The sequence below is a fragment of the Pleurodeles waltl genome, chromosome 4_2 (genome assembly GCF_031143425.1).
Source record: "Pleurodeles waltl isolate 20211129_DDA chromosome 4_2, aPleWal1.hap1.20221129, whole genome shotgun sequence".
NCBI classification, from domain to species: Eukaryota; Metazoa; Chordata; class Amphibia; order Caudata; family Salamandridae; genus Pleurodeles; species Pleurodeles waltl.
Genome location: NC_090443.1, coordinates 471,287,505 through 471,312,366, shown reverse-complemented (window position 1 = coordinate 471,312,366; position 24,862 = coordinate 471,287,505). Strand labels below are relative to the sequence as shown.

General features: G+C 41.8%; 1 protein-coding gene across 1 annotated transcript in view; it reads left to right on the top strand.

Moving 5' to 3' along the window:
- LOC138292925 (vespryn-21-like) overlaps window positions 1-24,862 on the top strand; it is a 270,086-nt gene that overhangs the window by 190,337 nt on the left and 54,887 nt on the right. Inside the window, exons 6-8 of the mRNA XM_069231804.1 lie at window positions 9,845-9,865; window positions 19,184-19,204; window positions 23,199-23,219. Coding sequence (XP_069087905.1) covers window positions 9,845-9,865; window positions 19,184-19,204; window positions 23,199-23,219 — 63 coding nt within the window. The remainder of the gene's footprint in view (window positions 1-9,844; window positions 9,866-19,183; window positions 19,205-23,198; window positions 23,220-24,862) is intronic.

Here is a 24,862-nt window from a genome sequence, read left to right as displayed (position 1 = left end):
TACTGCCACCAAAGTTGGACAGCTGGATGTTGGGACTGCCGGAGTCACTTTAGCCCACCACCTGTGTTGCTGAATCCATGCCTGTCATCTGGAGAGGGGACCCAAGCCACCGGTCGTTGCTGCAGGGGAGATTCCTTTAGATCTTCTGGTGCAGGCTGAAGACAGGCAGTCCTCAGAGGATGCACCACCTGGAAGCTGTTGCCGTTGCTGGCAGACACATAAAAGTAACATTTGATTAATAAAATGTAACAGCAAACATTATGGCACATACGGACATTTGCGTTTTCATAGTGCATATGCAAGCATTAAGACATCTAAGCAAGTGAATTTACTTTCTCAGTTCTGATCTCTCAGGCACATGCCAGTGTGGACTCACTCTTTCCAAATGCCCTCTCTGTAACAATTTAAGAGGTAGGCAGCCCCTTACTGAATAAAAAGCACACTTGGTGTTCTCATCTAAAACTCTTGGTTGACAACCGAAGCAATAATTACAGAAGAGGTGGAAAACCTTATGACCGTAGACTTCATCAAATTGATTGCTTCCTCTATGCATGGGGCAGGTTATGCTCTGGATCTTGTAGTCAAATGCAGCATTATTGCTTTTGGGTTAGAGATTAAACCTAAACAGATGACCGATCCATTCACTGATCATTCTGTTGTCAAAATCCAAGTTTAGCCATTAATTAAAGAATAATACCTAAACCCACACTGCCTCTGGTGTTGAAAGAAGGTCTCATTGTTTAATAAAGTGTTTATCACTGAGTTCACCCAATTGACTCCAGCTCTAATGCTCTCCTTCATGTCTTTCATTTCAAGATGTTCACGACTCTGGATTTAACGGTTCCCTACATTTTATATATATATATATATATATATATATATATATATATATATATATATATATATATATATATTTTTTTTTAATCCAAGCCTGTTATGAAGCTTGTCAATAAGTGGTGTTGACCAATAGAAAAAGACTAGACCAGAAACTAAAAACATAGGTGATGGATACATATAAATGAGTTCTGCAAAGCAAATAAGTGAGCATTTAATAAAACTGTCCAGAAAGTCGCGAGATGTCTTCATTCTTTACTTTAATAGTTGATCCTTGATCAAAAAGACAATTCAGAAAGTATTTAGATCAAACTGTCCCGCCACTGCAATAAAACATTGCATTCTTATGCTGAACTCGAAAGTAAAAAGAATTATTAATGCCTCAGTACATAGTGACTTGAATCACAATCACACCTATTGAAAAGAAACCTGCTGCTAATTCACTGTATCAGGCAATTTACAGATTTGTCCCGCACTTAAATGAAACTAAATATGGAGGAATGGCACCACACCAACCACAGGAATTCCTAAAATTCAACAAAATATAACATGGCAGACAGTCAGATTTCAGAAAAAGAGAGAGAACATGTGTGCAATTCTTGTAATCAGAGACCTATTTGCACACTGAATCCGTTCTTTGTCTTGACTTTTCAGCAGTATATGACACAATGGATCACAAAAACCAACTGGGAAATTCCTGCCTCTTTAACTCACCAGCTGTCAGCAAATCCAAATTCGCTCCTACTCCAAAACACTAACATACTCCATGCGGGGTCCCACTGGGAACCCCGCTTTCTCTTCTACTTCAGTATGAACATGAGGCCCTTTGTACATGTTATAGCTCTAGCTCTGTTTTTTTTGAAGATGTAGTCCAGTTGTGAAAACACTTTATGCGCTCCTGAGAAAACCATGAAGCATCTCTCAGTTGGGTGAAGAAATCGCAAAGCATCAAAGAAGCCAGTTGCATCTGAAAACTTAGCTATGTGCGTCAGACCTGTCACACTCCTAGTCGGCACTACAGACTTAACCAGTGCCATCTTTCTCACCTCCACTGAGGTTACCACCCAATACCCAGGGTGCACCGGGGAGTTGTAGCAATACTTAAAAGGCTATGAAAATCATCATACAGAGGGGGAAGTATGTAGATGCTAAACGGGGGCAACAGTTGTCCCTGAAGTGTTTCAGCCACCACCATGTAGAGGCCCTGTTTATCATGCTATGTTTGAGTCTTGAGAGTTCTGTATCCTTACCAGAATGGCCACCACTCTTGATTCCTTTGTAAACCCACCATGGAAACTTACAAGGGGACGCAATCAGGTCGATGAACCTTTGGACCGCGGTTGGAGACTTCCCAGTACGAAATACCCTCTTACCAACATCAATCAATAAGTCAATGAATATTTAGTAATGACCACTCAATAGAAGTCAATAATTGGACACACCATGACCCTTCAGTCATGAATAACCACACCAATTTAATTAGAAGTTAGAACATTTATTTCCCTATTCTTAACAATCTAATCACGTAAGTTTATCTCAATAGCAATGAAACTCCTTAGAAACAATACTATTCAACAATCGGCATATAGAACACTACTTAATGTATAGATTATACACATTCAGGTTATGATGCATATCATTAATACGAGTCAGCTTAGCAGAGTCTCAGTACATGAATCAACAAAGCAAGAACTCAGTCATGTGTCTATTTGCATAAGATATCAGTGAAAACTTCAACTAACCTCGAATTAGCATTGGCACGTTGGGCTTCATGCAAAATGTTTTAGTTAACACAAATTTGGAAAACATCTAACTAAGGTATCTATCAAAATAGCAGTTGGTACCTAGAATGAAAAGGCAAACAGACAATCACAATTTGCTGATCTATTGGATTGGTAACTATCCAAATGCAAACAGCGTCGGTCTTCGTCCTCAGGACATCAGTCGGTCAGCATCAGGCAAAGTTAGAATGAGGAAAAAGCAAAGTCTCTTTCAAGACTCCTACGATAACATAGCTAGGGGATGGTTCACTTCCCTCAGATGGAGGAGAAGTTAGCATCGGGCAGGAATGGCTAAAGGATGGTTTAGAGTAGCAGAACAAACACTGGAAGAATAATAGAAGAATGGCTTTGAAGTATCAGAAAGAACGACTGAAGTGGGAATGGCTCATAGAACGGCTGGAAGAAGAAGAATGACCAATCTCTCCTTGTGCTGAGCGGTTAAGATAAAACTGTCAAACTATTCCCTAATTCCCTATTGGATACGTTTTGGTGCAATGGTATATCTGTCCAATAATTTGCAAACACCTTACTAGAATTTTCGACAATTCACAGTTCCCATGTCACGGATTGGTCCATTTTATTAACGTCTTCAACGGTTGGCATGTCAGGTAACAAATGTTGCAGTTCGTACTCTAGTCAGTGTCTTCATTATCTTCTCCTAGGACAGATAACCTTGCACCTGTTACGAATTACACTGTTGCATTTTGCAAGAACATCGCCTTCGAATAAGCTGGTTCCCATGAGAAAGAATTCTACTACAGTTACAAACACAACTTCTGGAAAAGTACAGCTTTGTGTCTTTCAGGAAAAACAGCATTAAACGAGTTAGGAATACGATTCAAATATGGGGCTAGGCAGCTAGGCCAAAGCCCTTGCTAATTTAAGGCCTTTATTAAATGAAGCAAACTCTTAACATGTAACCTTAATTATGATGTACTACTACAAAATCAAAACCAATTGCATAACATTTCAACATTAATAAGCAATTCCATTAGTCTTCGTATATATTGGTAACCACTCTCCGTGGGAATATTTCAAATGTGTGCATTATTTTTCTACCTTAAACACATTTGCTATGCAGCTTCATCACACAATATATGCAAGCTTCATATTAATATTTCTTGTTAAAACACACGTGTCAACAGTGATAAACGCAAATGTCCCACAAATGGTTATATAAATCAGGACCTTAGTCTGTAATACATGTCAGCAGAGGGGAATACTCCTCACAAACATGGCTGATATCCCATCTGCCATATTACGATCCCATTCTGTCCTATGGGGATTGTAATATGGCAGTTGGGATATCAGTCACAATTGTGACAGAGTATTCGCTCTGTTGACATCTAAATCAGGCCCTAAGTGAGTTTTTTGAAGTAAGAGGATGTCAGATCCCAAACGCGAGCAGCTTTTATTACCACCCTGTTTGTCATGTCTGACCAGCCACTGACATTCCAGGTGATTAACCCAAACTGGCCTTCAAGCCCTGAGTTACTGTGTGGAGCCGTGCTAAGGAGGATGTATGCACTTAAATTGATTCCCTGGATCATAGCAAATTTCACCTTCCAACCTGTCTCATTCTGTGTACTGAAAGTCTGACTGTAGCTGTTGCTTGTAGCTCACCGCTCAATGAGAAGCAGTGGAAACTGGGGGCTGTTGTAATAAATGCAAATGCACAGCATAATCCTCCCCTTGTACCAAAAACACCCTTAAGCCCCCTCACAACTCAAACCACGAATTATAGAGACAGACTGGGATCAGGCTCTATAGGTTAGAACCCCTACACCCGCCTAAGTGAAAGTGTGAGTGGCATGTTCCAGGCATTAATGCAGCTTGAAGTGAACCCTCAAAAAACCCTATGTCTAGTATCAGTGAGTACGGGATTTGCTGGGTGTGAGGATTTGGGTTTATTATGGTATGGCTGTTCAGCCTTACTGTTGAATACACTCAGAAAAACTGCCTTGGGTCCAGTCAGGCTCATTTAAACAAACCTAAACTCAATCCTGGGTAGTAATGGCTTTGAGCAGCAAGGCTTGCACAAAGGAACTTGGTGTAAAGCATTTAAAAGTACCAAAACCGAAACAAGAAAACCACACAACACCAATATCTAAAAGAGAGTATATGTTTATGAATTGTAGTGTACAAGATGAGCAAAATCCACCAGAGGATTCCAGCGATACAGATTTTTATACAATTTTGGGTTCAACAGCAAATAAGTATTGTCCAATTTAAAGTTTGCAAACTTTTGAAAAGTTTGTAAAGAGTTAGTTCGGCTACTCTGGCCTGGTTTGAGTGACCAAATTCAACAGGATGAAGGTCTAAAAGGCCAATGGAGTTCGATCTGGACAGTTGCCTGGCCAGTAGTGTTTTTCAGTCCAGTTCCAAACTTTACAAGACAACCGCCATTTGAATAATGGATTGGTTCTGATGCTGGGGATTCAGGATCAAAAGATTCTCCAGTTGCCATGCAGTCAAAGGTGGTGCCTAAGTGGTGATTCCTGGCTCCACAGGTTGTGTGGGGGCGACTATGGTCCCGAGGTCGGGGTCCCAGGAAGTACTTTTTGAGACAGTAGAAAGTGAGATGCTGCTGGGCTACCGGTCTCAACATAAAGCAATCACAGCAAAATCCTAGAGTGGGGGCTAGCGTTCCTCTTAGGCAACCAGTCTGGACTCTGATGATATTCCAGAGTCTGGCCAACTTGGGATACTTTTCGCCTTTCAAGGATCAGTCTCTTGGGGTACATAGCAGTGAGTGGTGATTCTTACGAAGTGGATACTGACTTGCTGTTTTGAGGTACTTTAGCTTTTTGTTCCCTGTAGCTGGGTGCAGGGGGTCAGCCAACTAACCCTTGGAGACATTGCTTTAGTCCAAGACTGAGGCATGACTTTTCTCTGAGCCAAGAGCCCCGGGACAGTCCCTAATTTGCTAGCCCAGGGAGTGCAGCCCCTCAGGAGGGTGATCGCCATTGCCCACCAGAGACGGGTTTCCCTTTTTGAAGCTCCCCTTTTGTGCTAATACCCCAAGTGACTTCCTGCGAAGTGGAGGTGACACCTCACCCTGCAGCAGGCTGCTATTGTTCTTAAGCCTGAGTCATTCACACTACTTCCCAAATGGGCAGAAAGCTGTCTGTTGGCCAGTGACACCTCACCCTGCAGCAGGCTGCTATTGTTCTTAAGCCTGAGTCATTCACACTACTTCCCAAATGGGCAGAAAGCTGTCTGTTGGCCAGTGCGCCTGTGAGGCCACTGGACCAGCTGGGTCACAGAGTGGCAACTTTCTAACAGTTACATTACTTTAATAGTGACATTAAATTCAACCTGGAGATCAGGTCAGGTCTACTGCTATGATTACTTGATTCCTTACAGCACTCCGTTAGGGGGTCCCATTCAGATGTTAGTCAGACTCGGGTGCCAGCCTTCAACCTTGTACTAGCCAACGGGGCTACTAATGTTTCCACAGCAAAATTACAATTTTAGTGGTGTTCCTGTTAAGCCACATATAAAAATATGTCCTACTTAATAATGTACAACTCTTAATCATAAGGTTTGATAGGCCTTCCTTAGGGGCGACTTACATATACTCTTAAGGGAAGTGGTGGCTTTGCCATTAGTTTGAATGGCAATATCAAACTAGCAGTGTGACCACTGCTCTTCCAGTCTGCAGTGACAGGCTGGGAGCCATTTAACACTTTGACACATACAGTGTGGTGCAATCGGTGCTGCAGCCCTGGGTGGGCACTCTACCTTACATGCCCTTTGTACCTTGGATACCGTATACTAGGGACTTATATGCAAGTCAGAACTTGCCAATTGGGGATAGCAAATTCAATATCTTTGTAAGGGTTTAACACACTGCCATTGAGGTCTGGTTAGCAGGCCTTCGTGCACTCGGAGTCAAAACAAAAAAACAGCAGCATCAATCCAAAAGGGTGGGGTGGGGGGGGTGAAACGTGCACAAAAAAAAAGGCATTTCCTTACATGGGATCTTCCCCATCCGATGTCAGCGGCTGACTCTCAGGACCATCAGTGCCTGTCTATGCTGACCAGAACCTCCGGCTGTTCATCTGACTTCTTCTCAGCTGTTGCTGGCAAGCCCTGGGGCTACCCCCTCTGTCTGAGACAGCTTCAAGTGGGGGGAGAGGGGGTGGGGCTCTGTCCCCACCCATTTGGCCTTTTCTCAACCCAGTACACTGTGTCTTGGGGTTGTCAAAGAGTGTTTTATTCCCAAAGAAGACTTTGAGTTTGCTGAGAAAAGCAACATATATCTGATTAGTATGGTCTTCATATTCTGCCTGACATCGAGGAAGGAAAAGCGTTGCTGTTGTACTTTCACAGTGAAATCGGGGAATACCATGACTCTGGAACAGTCATCCATCATGGTTTCCAGTTTTCAGGAGGCTCCTAGAATGGCCTCTGTTGAATTTGAAAATACAGGCAATGAACAGTCTTGGTGGCCTTGGGGCTAAGGATCTATGGGCTCTCTCCACTATGGTGCATATAGAAATGGTTTCTGCCAGAAATTAGGATTTCAACCAGTTCTCAAAGAGAAAAATTGGGATGAAACTCTCGGAGCCATCTGCAATCCCGACAAAATCGAGATTATCTTGCTGCAAGCACCTCTGGTGTCTTTTGTGCGAGCCTCAAGTTGGAGGACAGTTTTCTGGAGGGCTGCGATCTTGATCTGGAAAGTGTACAGTGAGATCTCAGCTACTGAGATACTGCCCTTGGTCTCTGTGACCCTAGACACTGGTTTCCACCATTCTTGGCAGAGCAGGGATAAGTCGATGTTATGTTCACAAATATTTCCCTCCAATAAAAATCTTAAATTGGATGGCCTGCAGAATTAATGATGTATGGTCTTTGGCAGTCTGCTGATAGTGTTGATGGCCCAAAGGGGTGCCCATCTGGGGCAGCTGTTGGCTTGCTGAATCTATCAATTGTTCCTTGAAAGGTTGGAGCCTTATGTTTCTTTCCACATTGTAAGCACCAACACGGAGGTGGGAGAGATTCAATAAGGAAACTAAAGGCCAGCGGAGCAGAACAAGGGCCCTACGGATGCTGGGACTCTTTTGTAATGCCACCTAATGCCTCAGGAAGATTGGAAGTTGGTTGCCTCCAAAAGTGGGTAGGTTAGCTTTCAGATGTCTTGTGTTAGTCTCCTCATGTCCAATCGGCAAAATGTAAACCCTTCCGCTGGGCATTCTAGGAGACTGTGGCACACATTTCTAACTTGGGATCGTAGCCTATGTAAGGCCCGGAGTGACTATTCTCACCAGTGGCTCACTAGTTGCTACAGAGTGTAATCCACCCTCCCTCCCCACAGCCTGACCAGGACACCGAGTCAGTGGCCCCCCAGCCTCATGGTGCAAATGCTCCATGGCAGCACTACTTCCCAAGGTCAGAGGAGCAGCATCTACCAGCCTAGGAGCAGTCTTTGGTACTTACTTTTCCTTTAGGACAGACTCAAAACCGTGCCCAGGGATACAACCCCTCATTCGGACTGGATCTCTCTTAAGCTCAGATGCTCCCACTGAGGTGCCGACCAGGACCTTCTATCCTCTCCAGTGTGGCTGACCTGACTGCCGAAGCCCCAGCACTCAATGCCAATCAGGACATAGCTCGTCTCTGCCTCTTGGCAAAGTATCAATAGGGCGTCGCAGCTCGAGCCTGGTCACTTGGCCCCATGCTTCCTCATGTTGGGAGCTTTGCAGCAGTCATTCAGTGGGGGCCAGACAACTGCCGACACAGGCCGCTCACAGGGGGAGGCCCACCTGCTTTTCACAGGAAATAAGGCGAGATGGCAGATATTGCCCCAGCTGCCCTCTGCCCCTTGATGGCAGTAAGCTGGATACAGGTAGAAGGCTGCCTCTAGCTCTCTCCTCTACCAACGTGTAGGTCACTACCAGGCCTCACTCATCAACTGATTTAATCTTCCTTCTAGGATTTCAGAGTTCCTCACCTCGAGTCGATGTGCAATAGCCCTCTCAATTAATGTATTTAGGATGCCTGCCTATGCATGTGGCTGGATTACAGCGGGCCTTCTACGTCCAACATCTTCAGTGGCGAAGCCACACCCTCCCCCCCCATGGTTTGGTTTTGAGCTTATATCTTATGCGTGTGGGCGTGGTTCATGAAGTTCTATTTTACTATCACTGCTTCATCCTGACTTGAATATTATAGTTCACACAAGTTGTGTTCTTCTAGTTTGGCCATGTGCATTCTTTTTCTTACATGTTTTTTTTAAGTAATCTTACGTTGTTGTGGTGATGTTCTTTGTGAGGAGGAAGATGTATGGTATCCAGTCTTGTTAAGAATATGCTTTTCACTTCAAAGGTTCTTCATAAACCTTTATTAGGTTCGTAGCATGTATATCCAGCCTCCTCAGGCAGTGATCCGATTGTAACTGACCACATTTAAATCTCCCCCAGAAGCTTGACACTGCCTGGAATGCTGTCACCTCACTGCATTCCAGCCAAGGATTCTAGTGCAAACCACAACACTTGTGTTCTAGCCTGGTGTCATTTGTTCTAGGCTGGAGCAGAATGTTGTGAGCCATGAGGACTGTGATGCCATTAGTGTGAATGTTTCATGCTTGTAGGTTGGAAATTCGGTCTGAAGATGGAGGCTGAGTTGGGTATGTTCTAGCTTGTGTTGGGATTCACATACTTTTTTCCTAAATCAAGTTCCTCTATCCTCTTGCTGGGTTTTCATACTAGCACTCATCTTCGAAATGCAACAACATCCCTCTCCATTCAGGAAATCTCAGTACGAAAATTTACTACCTAATGTTCCATAATGAAACCAATTATGTTTTGTAAATATGCTGCCAGAGAGAACAAGCGTACTACTATATCATGTCATCAATGTCATTCTGCTACCTTACGACACAAAACCTCTTGTTTTGTTGAAAAACATTTTGTTTTTTCCTTAACATTTTTTTTAAATAAAACAAGAGGTTCATGTGTTAGGTTAGTGGGATGAAATTGATGACACACATGATATAGTAGTAGTAAGCTTGTTCTCTTTAGTGGTATATTATATGTAGTTAGAGAAGAGGAACAGGCTGCCCCTTCTCACTCTTTGGTGTGCTGTTCATAAGCATACACAGCAGGAGTAATTCATGAGGAAATCACCAGAATGGTGAACTCTCCCTAAATGGCGTTGAAAAAAACCATCCATCTGTCTGATTAAGGACAATACAAATGACCTATTTTCCCTTCCTTTTTCAGCTACTGAGACCAATGGCACAGGTAAGGATGACTAAACTGACATGAGAAGCTGGTTTGAAATAGCAACCTATTTAAAGTGAATTAAAAATGTCTAACTGAAATTATGAAGTTGCATTGATTGAAATCCATTGTGTATCTAAAATAGCAAGTTGTCCACTTGCCTGAGGTCCATATTCCAGTGAGTTCCAAGCACCCCCATAACCTGCACCCACATAACCTGTATTACTGTTCTGCTTCCAGTGACAATAAGCTGCCCTTCATAATTGGGTGAATCCAGTGATATCAAGGTGCTGTACATTATGCCAGATATTGTCCAGCAGACCAAGTGTTTTTCTTATGATGTCAGTCAAGCCAGTGATTTAGGCTGCTGCGATATGAGGACAGTGCCTTCTGTGACATTAGAATGCTACAGAGTGTGAAAGAGTAATCTTGTGTATCTGTTGTATGCATCTAGTACTTATTTGGTGATAAGGCTGTTTGTTGCCATTAGAGTACTGAAGCTACCGTAACAAGAGATTCCATGGATCGAGGAAGTGTGTTGCCTGTATTACAGTAGCTTGAGGGTGACAATCTAGATACTGAATTTAGGAGGATGGAGACAAGGTTTCAGAAATTCCATGAAGGATTGGTTTACAAGGAGCTATTGATTATTTTGTTGTTGAGTGCTGCCATTTGGTTGATGGTAGCAGTGGAGGATGCGGCTGTAGTTTTGGTTGTTTATGGTATGGAAGTTTGTAGACCATCCCTGCCCCTTTGTCTTCCTCCTTACTGTGTAAGAAGGCTGATGATGCAGAGAACACTTGCGTTTTGACCATGGGATGGGCGCTTCTGCCCTGAGACAGCCCCAATGCTACTTGCTGTGAAAAATATTACATTACACATAGGCTGTGTCTGGAGATCAGCCTGAGAGCTACACTTAAAATGAGAACCAATCCAAACAGGTAGTGAAGTTTGAGACACTGGATCCACAACCCCTGTCTGGAAAACATGTATACAATTGTCATACACATTCTTCAAGTCCCATGTTCTCCTTGACCAAGGAAGAGTGCTCTGCAGAGTATGTGAAGCGATGTCAGTTTCCAAGAGGTGAGGCAACATCACCTGAAGTTTGCCTTTTCTGCTTGAAACTCTGCGAGTCTACCATGTGCCTAGAAATCTGCATTTCTGGCAACAAAAGCAAGGAGGGGAGCACCAGCCCTTGCCCTTGGCACTACTCCTCCCTCCCTGATGTCTAGTGGGTGGATTCCTGCTAGGGGATCGTCCCCCTGAGGCGATTCACCAACACACATCCACTAGGTACTATTTCCAGTGATACCTGTCCAGTGTGCGTTTGTGCTCAGGGGGATGATATACGCCCTCAGGCACTGAAACAGGGAAAGGGCTAAGAGCCAATCAGCTCATTTCACTTTTACTTTCAATGTAATGATGTCTGCTTGCCATGCACGCTGATTGTCATTACAGTGGGGAGAGTAATGGCTTGCGCTGTTGGGGAAGCTCTTCCCCAGCCACCGAGGCCAAACAGCAGAGGGATTTCCTGCCTTGTGTGTGAGGAGGGCTTGGAGCCATTCTCAGCACATGAGGACAGTGCAGAGTACAGCTTTAAACTGTCCTCTGCACCGAAGGGGTTAACAATGTCAAGGATTACTTTGTCAATAACATAGTTCACATTTAATCAGTGGCTTATCTTGAGGGGAGTAATTGGATGAGACCCCCTCATAAAACATCAATAATTTCTGATGCTTTTAGATCCGCTTAGTAGCTCCCAGTGGCATGCAACAGTTCCTGTGTTAATTTTCTGTGTAGTGCAGAAGCAGTGGTAACACAGAATCCCTCTTCATTTTTATAACTGTGTTTTTTACAGGGCTATTTACAACAGTAACTTACACATATAGGTTTACTATTACACTTTTAGTAACTTTACTACTTTGGGATATTCACAAAATCTGAGTATAAACATACCCTAAAAGGTAGATTTACACCTCTCCACTCCATGAAAGAGGGTGTGGAGCCGGATTTAAGAGCGGAAGTAACTACTGTCACAACGAAACAGTAGTAAGTCCAGCATCACACCGGGCCAGCCACTGGTCCTGGCCCTCCAATAGAAAATATTGGTGGTGCAGACTTGCAATAAAATGTTATAGGAAATAATAAATTATTTAAAATAGTTGAAAATATACATAAATATACTTTAAGGTTAAAAATGTAAAAATAAAACATTTGTCATGTAATGTAAAATATTTGCCAACATTTTCTGAATGTATAAATTAATACATTATTTTTTATTAACATGTAATGAAACTACTTTTAATTCTATACAGCAATTTAATAATTAAATAAGAACAAACTACTTTTTAAGTAGAAATCTAGTTTTTAACTTTAGAAAATCAATTCACATTTAATTATATTTAAATTACACTGTTAACTCAAAATCAAGGTAATAGTGCTACAGCTTTTCCTAATTTTGTTGTACATTTAAAATATCTGAAGGTAATTTACATTGATATTTAACATATAATAGTCACATACATTTATTATAAAGTTTAATAAACTGTTCTAATTTTCTGTATAATAAGCCATAGGGATATATCTACCCTGGTTGTGGAGTCTCCCGATGGTGTAATAGAGGGAAAAGTGAAAAAATAATTTATTTGACTCAATTCCTACAAATATCTTTAGGGGGCACTTACACTATTAGAAATGCCCAGGATTCCCCTGGCATTACGTCTGCAGTGGGTTTTCATTCTATACCGGGTATACAGCAATTCATCTGCTGAAATATAAAGAGTGAAAAATAGCTATCAAGAAAACCTTTGTATTTCCAAAATGGGCACAAGATTGATAAGGTGTTGAGGAGCAAGGGTTATTTGCACATCTCTGAAGGAAAAAATGTAGAGAAAGACAAGGGGCGATAACACTTGTTTTGCTATTCTATGTTTCCCCAAGTCTCCCGATAAAAATGATACCTCCCTTGTGTGGGTAGGCCTAGCGCCTGCAACAGGAAGTGCCCCAAAACACAATGTGGACACATCCCATTTTTTGACAGAAAACAGTTTTTTTTTTTTGCAAAGTGCCTACCTGTAGATTTTGGCCTCTAGCTCAGCCGGCACCTAGGGAAACCTACCAAACCAGCAAGTTTTTGAAAACTTAAGACCTAGGGGAATCCAAGGTTGGGTGACTTGTGGGGCTCTGACCAGGTTCTGTTACCCAGAATCCTTTGCAAACCTCAAAATATGGCTAAAAAAACACATTTTCCTCACATTTCGGTGACAGAAAGTTCTGGAATCTGAGAGGAGCCACAAATTTCCTTCCACCCAGCGCTCCCCGAGTCTCCCGATAAAAATTATACCTCACTTGTGTGGGTAGGTCTAGCGCCCGCAACAGGAAATGCCCCAAAACACAACGTGGGCACATCCCATTTTTTGACAGAAAACAGAGGTGTTTTTTGCAAAGTGCCTACCTGTAGATTTTGGCCTCTAGCTCAGCCGGCCCCAGGGGGGGCAGAAATGGCCTAAAATAAATATGCCCCCCTACGGGGTCGCTCCCCCTGCGTGACATTGGCACAAAAAAAAAAGATCCCCGGTGCCTATTTGTTTCTGCCCCCCTTGGAGGCAGATTGACCTAAAATCGGCTGATTTGCCCACAAGGAGGGCAGAAATGGTCTAAATACAATTTCCCCCCCAGGGGAGCGACCCTTGCCTAATGGGTTGCTCCCCATCTCTGAAAAAAACAAGCAAACAATAAACACAAAAACAAATTAGCCCTGGCACCTAGAGGTTTCTGCCCCCCCTGGGGGCAGATCAGCCTAATAACCATAGGCCAACCTGCCCCCGGGGGGGGCAGAAATGGCCTAAAATAAATTCCCCCCCCCCCCCAGGGAGCGACCCTTGCCTACGGGGTCGCTCCCCTTGCGTGACATTGGCACAAAAAAAAAGATCCCCGGTGCCTATTTGTTTCTGCCCCCCTTGGGGACAGATTGACCTAAAGTCGCCTGATTTGCCCACAAGGGGGGAAGAAATGATCTAAATACAATTTGCCCCCCAGGGGAGCGACCCTTGCCTAATGGGTTGCTCCCCATCTCTGAAAAAAACAAGCAAACAAAAAACACAAAAACAAATTAGCCCTGGCACCTTGAGGTTTCTGCCCCCCCTGGGGGCAGATCAGCCTAATAACCATAGGCCAACCTGCCCCCGGGGGGGCAGAAATGGCCTAAAATAAATCCCTCCCCCCCCCAGGGAGCGACCCTTGCCTACGGGGTCGCTCCCCTTGCCTACGGGGTCGCTCCCCTTGCGTGACATTGGTGCAAAAAAAAGATCCCCGGTGCCTAGTGGTTTCTGCCCCCTTTGGGGTCAGATTGACCTAAAATCGGCCGATCTGCCCCCAAAGGGGGCAGATTGGCCTAATTAAAATAGGCTGATCTGCCCCCCAGGGGGGGCAGAAATTGCCTAAAATTTTTCCCCCAGGGAAACGACCCTTACCTATGGGGTCGCTCCCCGTGCATGAAATTCACGAAGAAAAAAAAAAGCTCCCTGGTGTCTAGTGGTTTCTGTCTCCCTTGGGGGCAGAAATGGCCTAAATGTTATTTGCCCCCTAGGGGAGCGACCCTTGCCTAAGGGGTCGCTCCCCACCTCTTAAAAAAAATAATAATAATCCCTGGTGCCTAGAGGCAGATCGGCCTAATAACCAAGGGGGGCAGAAAAGACCTTAAATAAAAAAAATGCCCCCCCCCCGGAGCGACCCTTGCCCAAGGGGTCACTCCCTTATGCCAATTTCCGTTTTCAAAATAAATCCCTGGTGTCTAGTGGGCGTTTCAAAATCCGGATTGCTTTACAATCTGGCTTTTGAAACGCTGAGAGAGACTTCAAAGGGACGGAAATTAATTTCCTTCTCTTTGAAGCCTCTCTCGGCCTCCTCCACGTGATCGGAAGAACGCGCTGGAAGGAGGTGGCCTCTGTGATGCGCTGACGTCACGGGGGGGTCGGGGGTGGAAGGGGAAGGGATTCCCCCTCCATCCACAACCGGGGTCTGTGGGTGGGGGGCCCATGGGGGGAGCGCTAGCGCTCCCCCCGGTTCCTGGGTGCAAGACGAGGTGGTCTCGTCCAAGGCACCCGGAAACCGGTGCCTTGGACAAGATCACCTCGTCCAAGGCACAGAACAAGTTAAAGGCCTCTATCCCATGTTTTAGGCACGTGTCTGGTTTTGCACCCTAGCGCTTAGGAACTATTGGGAGAACCCACAAGACTTAGAGAAGGCCCATAAACTGCCTTTTAAATAATAGCTTACTGGTCCTATGTTAGGACTAACGATCTCCTTGGCTCATCACATGGACTATTGACCAATGCTTTTCTCGGTTTTAAATGGTATTCCGAGTTCGAGCCCTATTTAGATCTTAAACCCGACACTCTGGGAAAGAGTTTGTATGCCCATTTTCATTATGGGTGCTTACCGCTACTGTCTTTTGCTGGCAGTTGGAGGTCATTACCGGTACCTAACTTATGTCCATGCTGTAATACTGCTTTGGAATCAGTTGAACATTTCATGTTCTTTTGCACAGCGTAGTCCTCCTCTGAGGTAAGTGGATTCGTCCAGTTTGTCAGATGCTGGGCTTTAGGCAATTTGCTGCTGCCCTTAGGATTTTAAAGAGCGATACCTTTGTTATCTTGATCCATGCAGTTAGCAAGTTCCTTGTGGCTGAATGGTATATACGGACTTGTTTTTTAAATTAATGTAATTTATAATTATGTATGCCTTGGAATATGCATTGAGTTGCTTGAACCCATTGATCAAGATTATCTAAAAGATCAACTGAGACCCCATCTGGGTCAGAGTCCTTATTTATCCGTGAACAATTGAAAGAAGAGAACTTCTTCACATGAGGGAGGATTTATTGGCAGTTTCTCACTGTTGCCAATAGAGGCACTTTTCATATAGTGACTATACAATTCCTCACTGCTGCTATATAAGTTCGAGAAGTACTCCACTCAGTCTTGTGGTGTGATGTTTACATCAATCTGTGTATTATAATCAACTGTTAAAAACAAAAAAAAAACAACAAAAAAAAAGATCATTAACAGTTTTCCAAAAAAGGTGCAAATCGTAGTTCATGCTTCCCCCATAGAGTTTATTCCAAGCTTCTGTTGTGATGTCCTTTTCCCTCTGCGATATGGCCTGTCTATATGCACGTCTAACTCTCACCATGAGGGACCTGCTTCAAGGCATATATAAGATTTTTATGCAACTCAGAACAATTTCTATCAAACCCTCTCCTGCACTTACATTTTCGTTTTTTTCTTTGGGAAGTCAAAAGGTCCATAATAGATTGACACATCTTTTAAAAAGCACTTAAAACCACCTTAGGGGTAGAAACCTCATTCTAGTAAATTGTGACTTGACCCCACCTCCCCCACTTTTGTAATTCCTCAAGTTAGAATTTATGGTTGCTTACCTGGGTCTGATGCCCTTATCTTAGTGTGTTACTGCAATATTAGACACATCAACAGAAGGGAGTTGATGCTTGCCAGGGTCGAGTAATAAGGATGGGATAGTGGTCACGTAAACAGCTTGGCTTCATTTCAAACTTGGCCTGCAGCTTACAAATTTGAGAAAACACAATCAAATTTATCTGGTTGCCTTGCCCTCAGCCTGTAAAAGAGATGTGCATTTCGGTGTTTAATAAGATCAATATTTAAGAAGAGAGACACCCTATTCATTATCGAATTAAAAATAGCACCACAAAGGGTATGCTCAAAATGGGCAAAATCATCAGAGTTCCTTTCAAACATCCCACTGACATTCAAATCTGATATAGTACATAACCTACAGTTAAAATCACCTCCTCACATGACAAAATATTTGGTTGTAAATTCATCCACACAGCGGCTAAAAGTGTTATGAAATGTCACAGATGTATCCACATTATTTTGAGAAAAATTGTTGTGATAAAAATTCACTATGACAAGAACTAACTTTTGATCAAATAAGATGGTCATTACTTGAAAATGAGAGTAATCTAAAAAAGCTTTAATGATCATTGTTTGAAAAGTAATAGAGATTAGAGTTAAGTGGCCACCTCTAGAAGTTACTGCCGTTGTCTACATTGGATGAAAGCCATCGAAGACCATGGGCCTGATTACAACTTTGGAGGAGGTGTTAATCCGTTCCAAAAATTGACAGTAAAGTGACGGATATACCACCAGCCGTATTACGAGTCCATTATATCCTGTGGAACTCGTAATACAGCTGGTGGTATATCCGTCACATTCAGGCCCCATGTTTCTAATCCATGTTTACTGGAAACATGCTATGTTATAACTCTAAACTAGTTATGCTAATCCTCATTCTTCACCTTGTTTAAATGAACAGCCACAATCCAGAATAAACATTTAAAATCACTGTTTAGGAGTAACAAGTTTAGAAGTATCCTTTATATGTGATGATGGCATAGCAATGCTTATCGCTCTAGCTATATTTGTAGCAAAACATTTACCAAGACCACTTGAATCAATGACCCTCTGAGTTCAGGGAGGAGTTCTTGTCACCACAACCACCTGGGACTCCTCACAGGAGCCAGGATATCTTGGAAAAGAATAAGTCATAGGTTTTATTTAGGGCCCAGTAGTCGTTCCAGAGGATTCAGAGGGGAAAAGCCCAAAAGATCACCTCATGCTTGAACACAATTGGTAGATGCCAGTCGACCTGTTCCAAGGGTGCAAAACGATTAGAAATAGGAATATTATACACATTTTGAGGAGGATCGTTTTCAAGTAAGACTTTATGAGCCCTCAAAGCAGGAGGTTTGTAAAAGTAGTTAAGGGGCACTGCTTTTATACTCCAAGCTACAGTTTTGGACCCGGAGAGATGTTCCAATAAAGACCCAATGACAAATTTATTTGCAAAGTTCACCACTATATAATCCTCTATATCATCTTTTGGTTGAGGACCAATCCAGTGTACCCCTTCAACATTTAAAATGTTTTCAGAGGTAATCATGACTATTGAGATCCGAGTTTCGGGTGAACCATTGCCCCACCTTATTTTTGAACTGATAACAGGTCTCATCCTGACCTTGATTAAGAACTGGATCCTTTTTTGAGATCACAACCAATGTTGTACCTCCCAGGGAGAGCTGGACACCTCTACTCATATTAGAATTATGCTGCCCATATCTTTTATTAACAGATATTATAATGGATGTGTTAGTCTCCCCTACATTTGTACAAAATGTACTTGCAGGAGGCAGAGGATTAAATACACTGGTAGTAGGACGCTTAGGGTCATTGTTCGTAGACATGTTAGACAATAATTAATTACATTTGTATGTTTATCACCCTTTTTACTTGCCGATAACTCCATGGTGGGCGTTTCCATTTTAGGTACGGCCACTCTGCCCAAAGAAACTGGTGAATATGCAGAGGATACTTGGGCAGCATAGCAGCTTTGAATAATCAGAATCTTTAATGCACTATCAAGATTGTCAGGTGCACAGAGGGGTGGCGCAGCCCAGCCTTGGATAGATGCGGATGCTCGCGGCCCCGAGGCTTGGTAATTCGCTTTATAGCGCGGTGCAGTTGGCCAGGTGTAGTTGATTATAGGGACTGTGTCCTAGGGCCCAGTGCAAGTTGATAGTCATAGTCCCAGTGACAAGCGCTGACACTTTTTTTTTTTTTTTTTTTTTTTTTTTAAACTCCCAATGCTATCTATCTACTCGGGTGTTGGCTTGAAATTCATAGACTACAACGTGGATAGTCGTCCAAAAGAAACCTAATTTTCAGTATTTTCCGTTTTTAAAAAGTAAACAGCAAATAAATTTTTCTCTGTAAAAATCAATAAAAACAGAAAGCTGAGAGCCTTAATTATAATGCAAGAAGTGAGTGATAGAAACCAGCACAAGAACTATACAGGGGTATGCATTTGAAACAGGAGTACCATTTTTTGGAAGCCTTGTTTGTGCAGCAGCGGGAACTCATCAAACCAAGTCTTCCAATTTATGGTTGACTAAGAATTAGCAATGATGATAATGATGAAGTTGCCAAAAAACTAGGGTTTAAAGAAGCTGCAGCTCATGTGGTTTTATGATTTTGTACTTTGAAACAAGGAACAGAGGTTATCAAATAACCAAATGCTGCTGATCTGTGCACAGTCCATTTTTAGAATACACTAAACTGAGTAACTCCTCAGTATTGCAGGAGTTGACAAATGTAAGTGGGAAAAGACAAGCATTCAAAATAGATTACCGGGATACAAGGCTACCATTTAGCAGTGTTAAGCACTCTCTCAGCACTACTTTATAAATTAATTTTCACTGCCACAATGTCATCTGATATTGTCTATCTTTTTTTGCAGGGTATGGAAATCAAAATCAAGGTAGGTGTAGGTTCTGACAACAGGACACAAATGCACTATTTGTCTTGCTGGTAAGGAACTCAGCTCACCTTCTATACTTCATTGACTTAATAATGTGGATGAGAGAAATGCAGATCTTTGGAGCCCAATGCTTTTAGAATAATGCAATCTAAATTATAGTTGCAGATGGATATTGTTCTCAAATCATACTTACCAAATATTCTTAAAACCCACAACCCCCCACCCCACTGGAGATTAAAATAAAGTAATCGAATATATGATTTTTACAACTGAAATATAAATGGTGGGAATTTACCATAACATGATATATCTCAGGTGAATTTAGGCATAGTAAAGTACGAGCACACCTTGAAGTATCAAGAACTTCTTTTTAAAGAACCGGTCATATGGTAGAGCCATAAGAAATACATTTCAGCTCAGACTTCTCACCCAAATGTCCACTAGATGTCCCTTGAGTGTCCTCCCCCCCCCCGCACTGTTACCCCCCCTGAACATACTATTCTCACTATTCTGTTCTACTCGACCAGAATGCACACACACACTAAACATAATGGTACAGCACCTCATTTCTCAGCCAGGCTTTCACTGTCCTGGAAAGCAAAATGTTGTAGGCTATGTGGAACCTTCCCTGGTAAGCAATGTTCCAGTCTAGTAAGAGATGAGTGTTTGAGCTACGAGTGGTCCAGCAATGGTTTCTATATGTGAAGCTTACTCCTAGCTAGGCCACTCGTCTTAAAATTACAAGTGTTTAAATGGTCTACTACAATAACTGCATGGCTAGGTCTTGCATCGAGGTCAGACACTATAAATGCATCCAGTGTGCTTAGACGGCAGCAACAACCATTCACTGAAAGTACAAGGTACGCTTAAGTCTTGGAGTTCCTGAGAGACTACGTGCAGTGCAACAATAATGCATGTTGTGAGAAGGAATTTGACAAACCTTTTGGGAAAACATTGCGGATTAGACTTGCATTTCCAGTATATTGAGTAAAATCCCTTGGTATTCAAGACTGTCTAAAGAAAAGCTAATGACATTTTCAAGTGTGTCATGGTCTGCGATTGTGTATAGGAGAATAATTCTTATGCAGGAGAAAAGACACATTTTGTCCAGCAGGAAATTATAAGCCAAGCAGAAGCATTGAACTCTTGACAAAAACGTATGGAAGTAGAAATGTTGTACATAAAAGAACCTGGCTGTTCCGTGGCAGAAATCTTAAAGGGGGATAAATAGTGCTTCTATTAAATATTGCGTCAGGGGATTTTGACTGCTTAAGCTATTGACTGTCCCATCACAAATACTTTACCAAGAAGATAATACTGTCAATGTGTCAGCATGATGTAAAGCAATAAATGTCTGACTTAACTGGGATTGAAATGAGCGGCGCCTTATTAGAATCTAGCAACTCAAAAGATTGAGGGTGTTTCTAACTTGTGTAGCATCCCTGATCTCGAATGCCCTTTTCCAGTTCCTAAGGGAAATTTTAGTTGTGAATAATAGCACTAATAGCAATTTTGAGATAATATTATGCTTTAGTAAATGCTTCGAAAGTTACTAGTTTGTGTTTGATGAATTTCAAAAGTGAATTTTCACTTGTCAAGCCATTTGCACATGCAAGTTCAACTTACACAGACATCATTGTGAATCCAACTCGTAAAATGTTCAGAAAGCTATCTACAAATGGGAAATGGGTTGTTGAGAAGGATTGATGTAAAAGAGTGGGTGTTTGATATCATCATTCAAAAGCAAAAAGGGCTACTGCAGCACTGGGTGCTTATCTGGGTTATAGTAAGAATTTCTAAAGTTGTGAATATTGTTTTTCAACCTATAATGGTCTGAACATGTTTAGATCATCAGACAATAAGTTCTTACTTTAGCAGGGTAATAAATATTGACCACTCTAGAAAAAATAAGGAATGAGCGGCAGCACCAAATGGCAAGTTTAATGTGAGACTAAAAGAGTTTGATACTATTAATTTATATGCTAAGGATAAAATAACAATGCAATTTAATGGATAGGGGTGATCCAGCACTAGGCTCTAGTTCAAAATCGGAGGTCCAATGGAGTTTCTTGTCTATGCTGAAAGATGAGGAGGCAATTCATCAAATTATTTAAATTAATTAGTGTAATTTGATGGTCATACATTCAATTCCAGAGACCAACTTACAGTTCAAAAGGCTTTATTTCAGACTCAAAGTCAAACTTATATATGTGAGTCTCAAAATCCTAGTATAAATGTACAGAATAACCATCTGATCTAAAATCCTAACTTCTGTAGAAGTTTCCATCAAAAGAAGTATGGTGGCATGAAGCCAAATAGAATTTAAAGTTCAAGAGATGTATCTAAATAATGTCTGCCTTCAACTAAAGGCAAAAGAAATCTGAAGCTTACTGCTAACTATTTCACACTTACATTTTGATTGTTCCAAGGGTGATCTGACAGGCAAATACCTTTCCCAGTTCAAAAACAACCACAAATGACAAGTTGCAAATTGACGTTTGAGCCTTCTGAAGTTTGTGTCTACCTTGGTAGACCCTTGTGCTTTAGAACTTTACAGGAGTTACATCTGCCAACTCAGGATACTTGTCCTTAATAAGAGCTGCTCAGGGCTTTTATTTTCCCAAACCATGAGCTCACTTAACTCTGTCTCAGATCCTGACACCTACAGCTTTAGAAAAACATTAAAAAACACAAGCTTCATATTGAAGGTTAAAACGCAGAAGAAAATGTATATGTGGGCCTTCACTTTCTCCAGACTAATGAAGCACGAATACACTTTCAGGTTAAATTGTAAACATCTCTTATGCCAAATATATAATGGTTATAAAGAATAACATTTCTAAAATACTATCACATAAACATTCTTTCAAAACAATGATAAAATATGGCATACATGAAACATTGCATTCATCTGTGCACTTTACTCGTATATTCCACCATCACCACATTTAAATGAAAACATTTCTTATATTGAGCAGAGAACGACCATCCCTTCCCTTCATGTTTTAGGAGTTGTAATGGCACAGCCAAGTTATGCTCTCTCAGCAGCCAACGGACAGTGTATGAGTAATTTAGAGTGATTAATCCCATTGCAAGAAGTGGTTGATTTATACTAGAAAAGAATTCAGTAAGTAATCTGGTAAGCATTTGAAAAGCATGGACAGGCATTTTCAATAGGTTAATTTGTTCAGTCCTGGAAGCACATAAAGTCAAGTCTTCAAATGTATAGTTTACTAAAAAGTGAAAAGATCAGGATTGTGATGAAGGTGCCCAATACTATTAATGGTAACTGTTTAGATAAGACCTTGACTCCTCACTTAGAACTAAATGTGTCTATATATTGGCTCCAACCTATTCTTCTCTGACAACACAGAGATAATTTGATAAATGTAACCTATGAGCATTAAAAAAAAAATAGACTTTCAGCTACTATACTTTGTGTGCAGTGATGAGTCAGTGACTCGTGAGCACACGAAGCCCGCTAGGCATGTTGCATAGCGAACTACAAACAGGGGCTTGAAATTCTACATCTCACTGCTCATAACAGACTATGCAAAAAGTGCTTGATTAAAATTATTAAAAAAGCAAGTTATACAGGGGTAAACCTTTAAAATACCGGGATAGCTGTCTTTGCTACCTTCAAATTTGAGGTGCTAGAAGCTCATGAAATAGACTTGAAATATATGGCTATTAATTGAAAGATCAGGATAATGAATTCCCTCAAATTCAAAGCGGTAACAATGTTGCTGCTCAGATAATTCAATAGTTTGAAATGGAATATTGCAGAGAATGTAAACGTTGTGCTGCTGATATTGCACGCCTCAGCCTCTTAATCCACCAAAGTAAGCAACTCAACAGGAATGCTACAGTTGACAAAGGTACGTGAAGCATTCAAAATTAAGGATACAAATCTACTGCTAATCACCCTCTTAATAAAAAATAAATTAAATTTTTGCAGTCAGTGTCCTGATCTCTGCCCTTTTTTTCCTTGCAGGATGTGGAAGTACAAAGGAAGGTATGCATTGTTTATGAAAATCAAGACAAAATGCAAATGGCAGAAATGTACTATTAAAATGTTATGTCTTCGGTAAATGTAGGCATACTAAAATACTGGGATGCATTGAAGTAAAAGGAACTACTTCTTCATTGGAAACCTGCTTTGTGGTAGAGCCAGAAATAACTTAGCCTCTCAGCTCACAATTCTCCACAAGCATTCGTTAATCAGCCTCCACAAGCAGTAACCACAAACCTTGCTTGGTGAATCACCAAAGTCCCTAGATTAACGACTCAAAAGAAGGTCATTTCCTACACATACCATTTCTGTATTTGTTTCTACTCTACTAGAGCACAAACACACAAGGTAATAGTGCAGTACGCTGAGACACATTCTAGTCTGATCCCACACCCATTTTCAACCAGGATTTCACCACCCTGGATTGGAATGTGGTTTAGCCTAGTCATGACCTTCCGTGGCAAGTAATGTTCCAATCTAGGAAGTGACAGTTGCCCTAAGAGTGGCCCTGCTATTGTTGCGGTATTTGAATACTCCTAACTAGACAACTTTGTCTGAGAACCGAAATTGCTTCAATGGTCTACTACAATTGCTGCATGTTGGGTCATATGTCTTGGCCAGGCCCCATGATTTATCTAGGAATGCATCCAATGTGGTTAGGAGACCAGCTTGTGGAGCAGAATTGAAGCGGAATGCTCTGCATTCTGATTTTGTGGGCCAAATATTGGTGGACTAGCATAGGACAGTTGGATGATATTTCTTCCAATCTGAGTAGCCTAAAAACTTTGCTGTGATGAAACTGGGCGACAATATAGTAATCTTCATCAACAGAAATGGTCAAATGTGTGGAGTGCTCACCTGGAAGAGTGTTAAGAGAGGTTTCCGGCTTTTCTTGCATAGTATTTCACTACTAGTTATATCACCAAAGACTGTCAGAATGCTATTGCTTTCTGCTCTGGAAAACAGAGGTAGGCACTCTGGATAATGATGAGCACCCAGCTGCTGTTCCTACTATTTCTACTGCTGAGGATAACACAGTACTACTGGAGGGGCAACTATATCTGATCACCAAGCTGTTGACTAGGAGAGAAGAACTTGGGAAGTGACATTTTTGATGATCTTATTGTATTAAATATAGAAAGGGTGCTGATTTTAAAGCTTGCTGGTAAGAGTCTGGAGCACTGTTAAATTCTAATTTTAAGGGTTCTCCTCCAGCTAAGTCTGCCATCATAACCCTATGTCAGAGGTAATTTTGCTGGCAGATTCTCTACCAAATTAGAATCTTCCACAGAGGAGCTGACAATTTTTCGGTGACTGAAGCATGACCCATTACCATCAAACTATATTGGGCTGAGAGATTCCAAATTCTGTACCCCTGGCACATTAGACCTTTTCATTAATTTCGTAGAAGAGAGAGGAACTACCAGTAGGTTCATCAGATATTTGCAACATGATGGAGAGAGCAGCATAATGTACAATCAGCCTACACTTTGTGCCACTGTAAGTGATTCTGTGGAGGAATCTATTGCCTCACAAGTGATTCTTCAACATCTTTTGATTTGATAAAATAAATGTCATTCTTCTGATAATGAACTGTGCCCTGTAACCTGTGTGGCCAGCTTTAACTTCGACTACTGTCTCAGGAC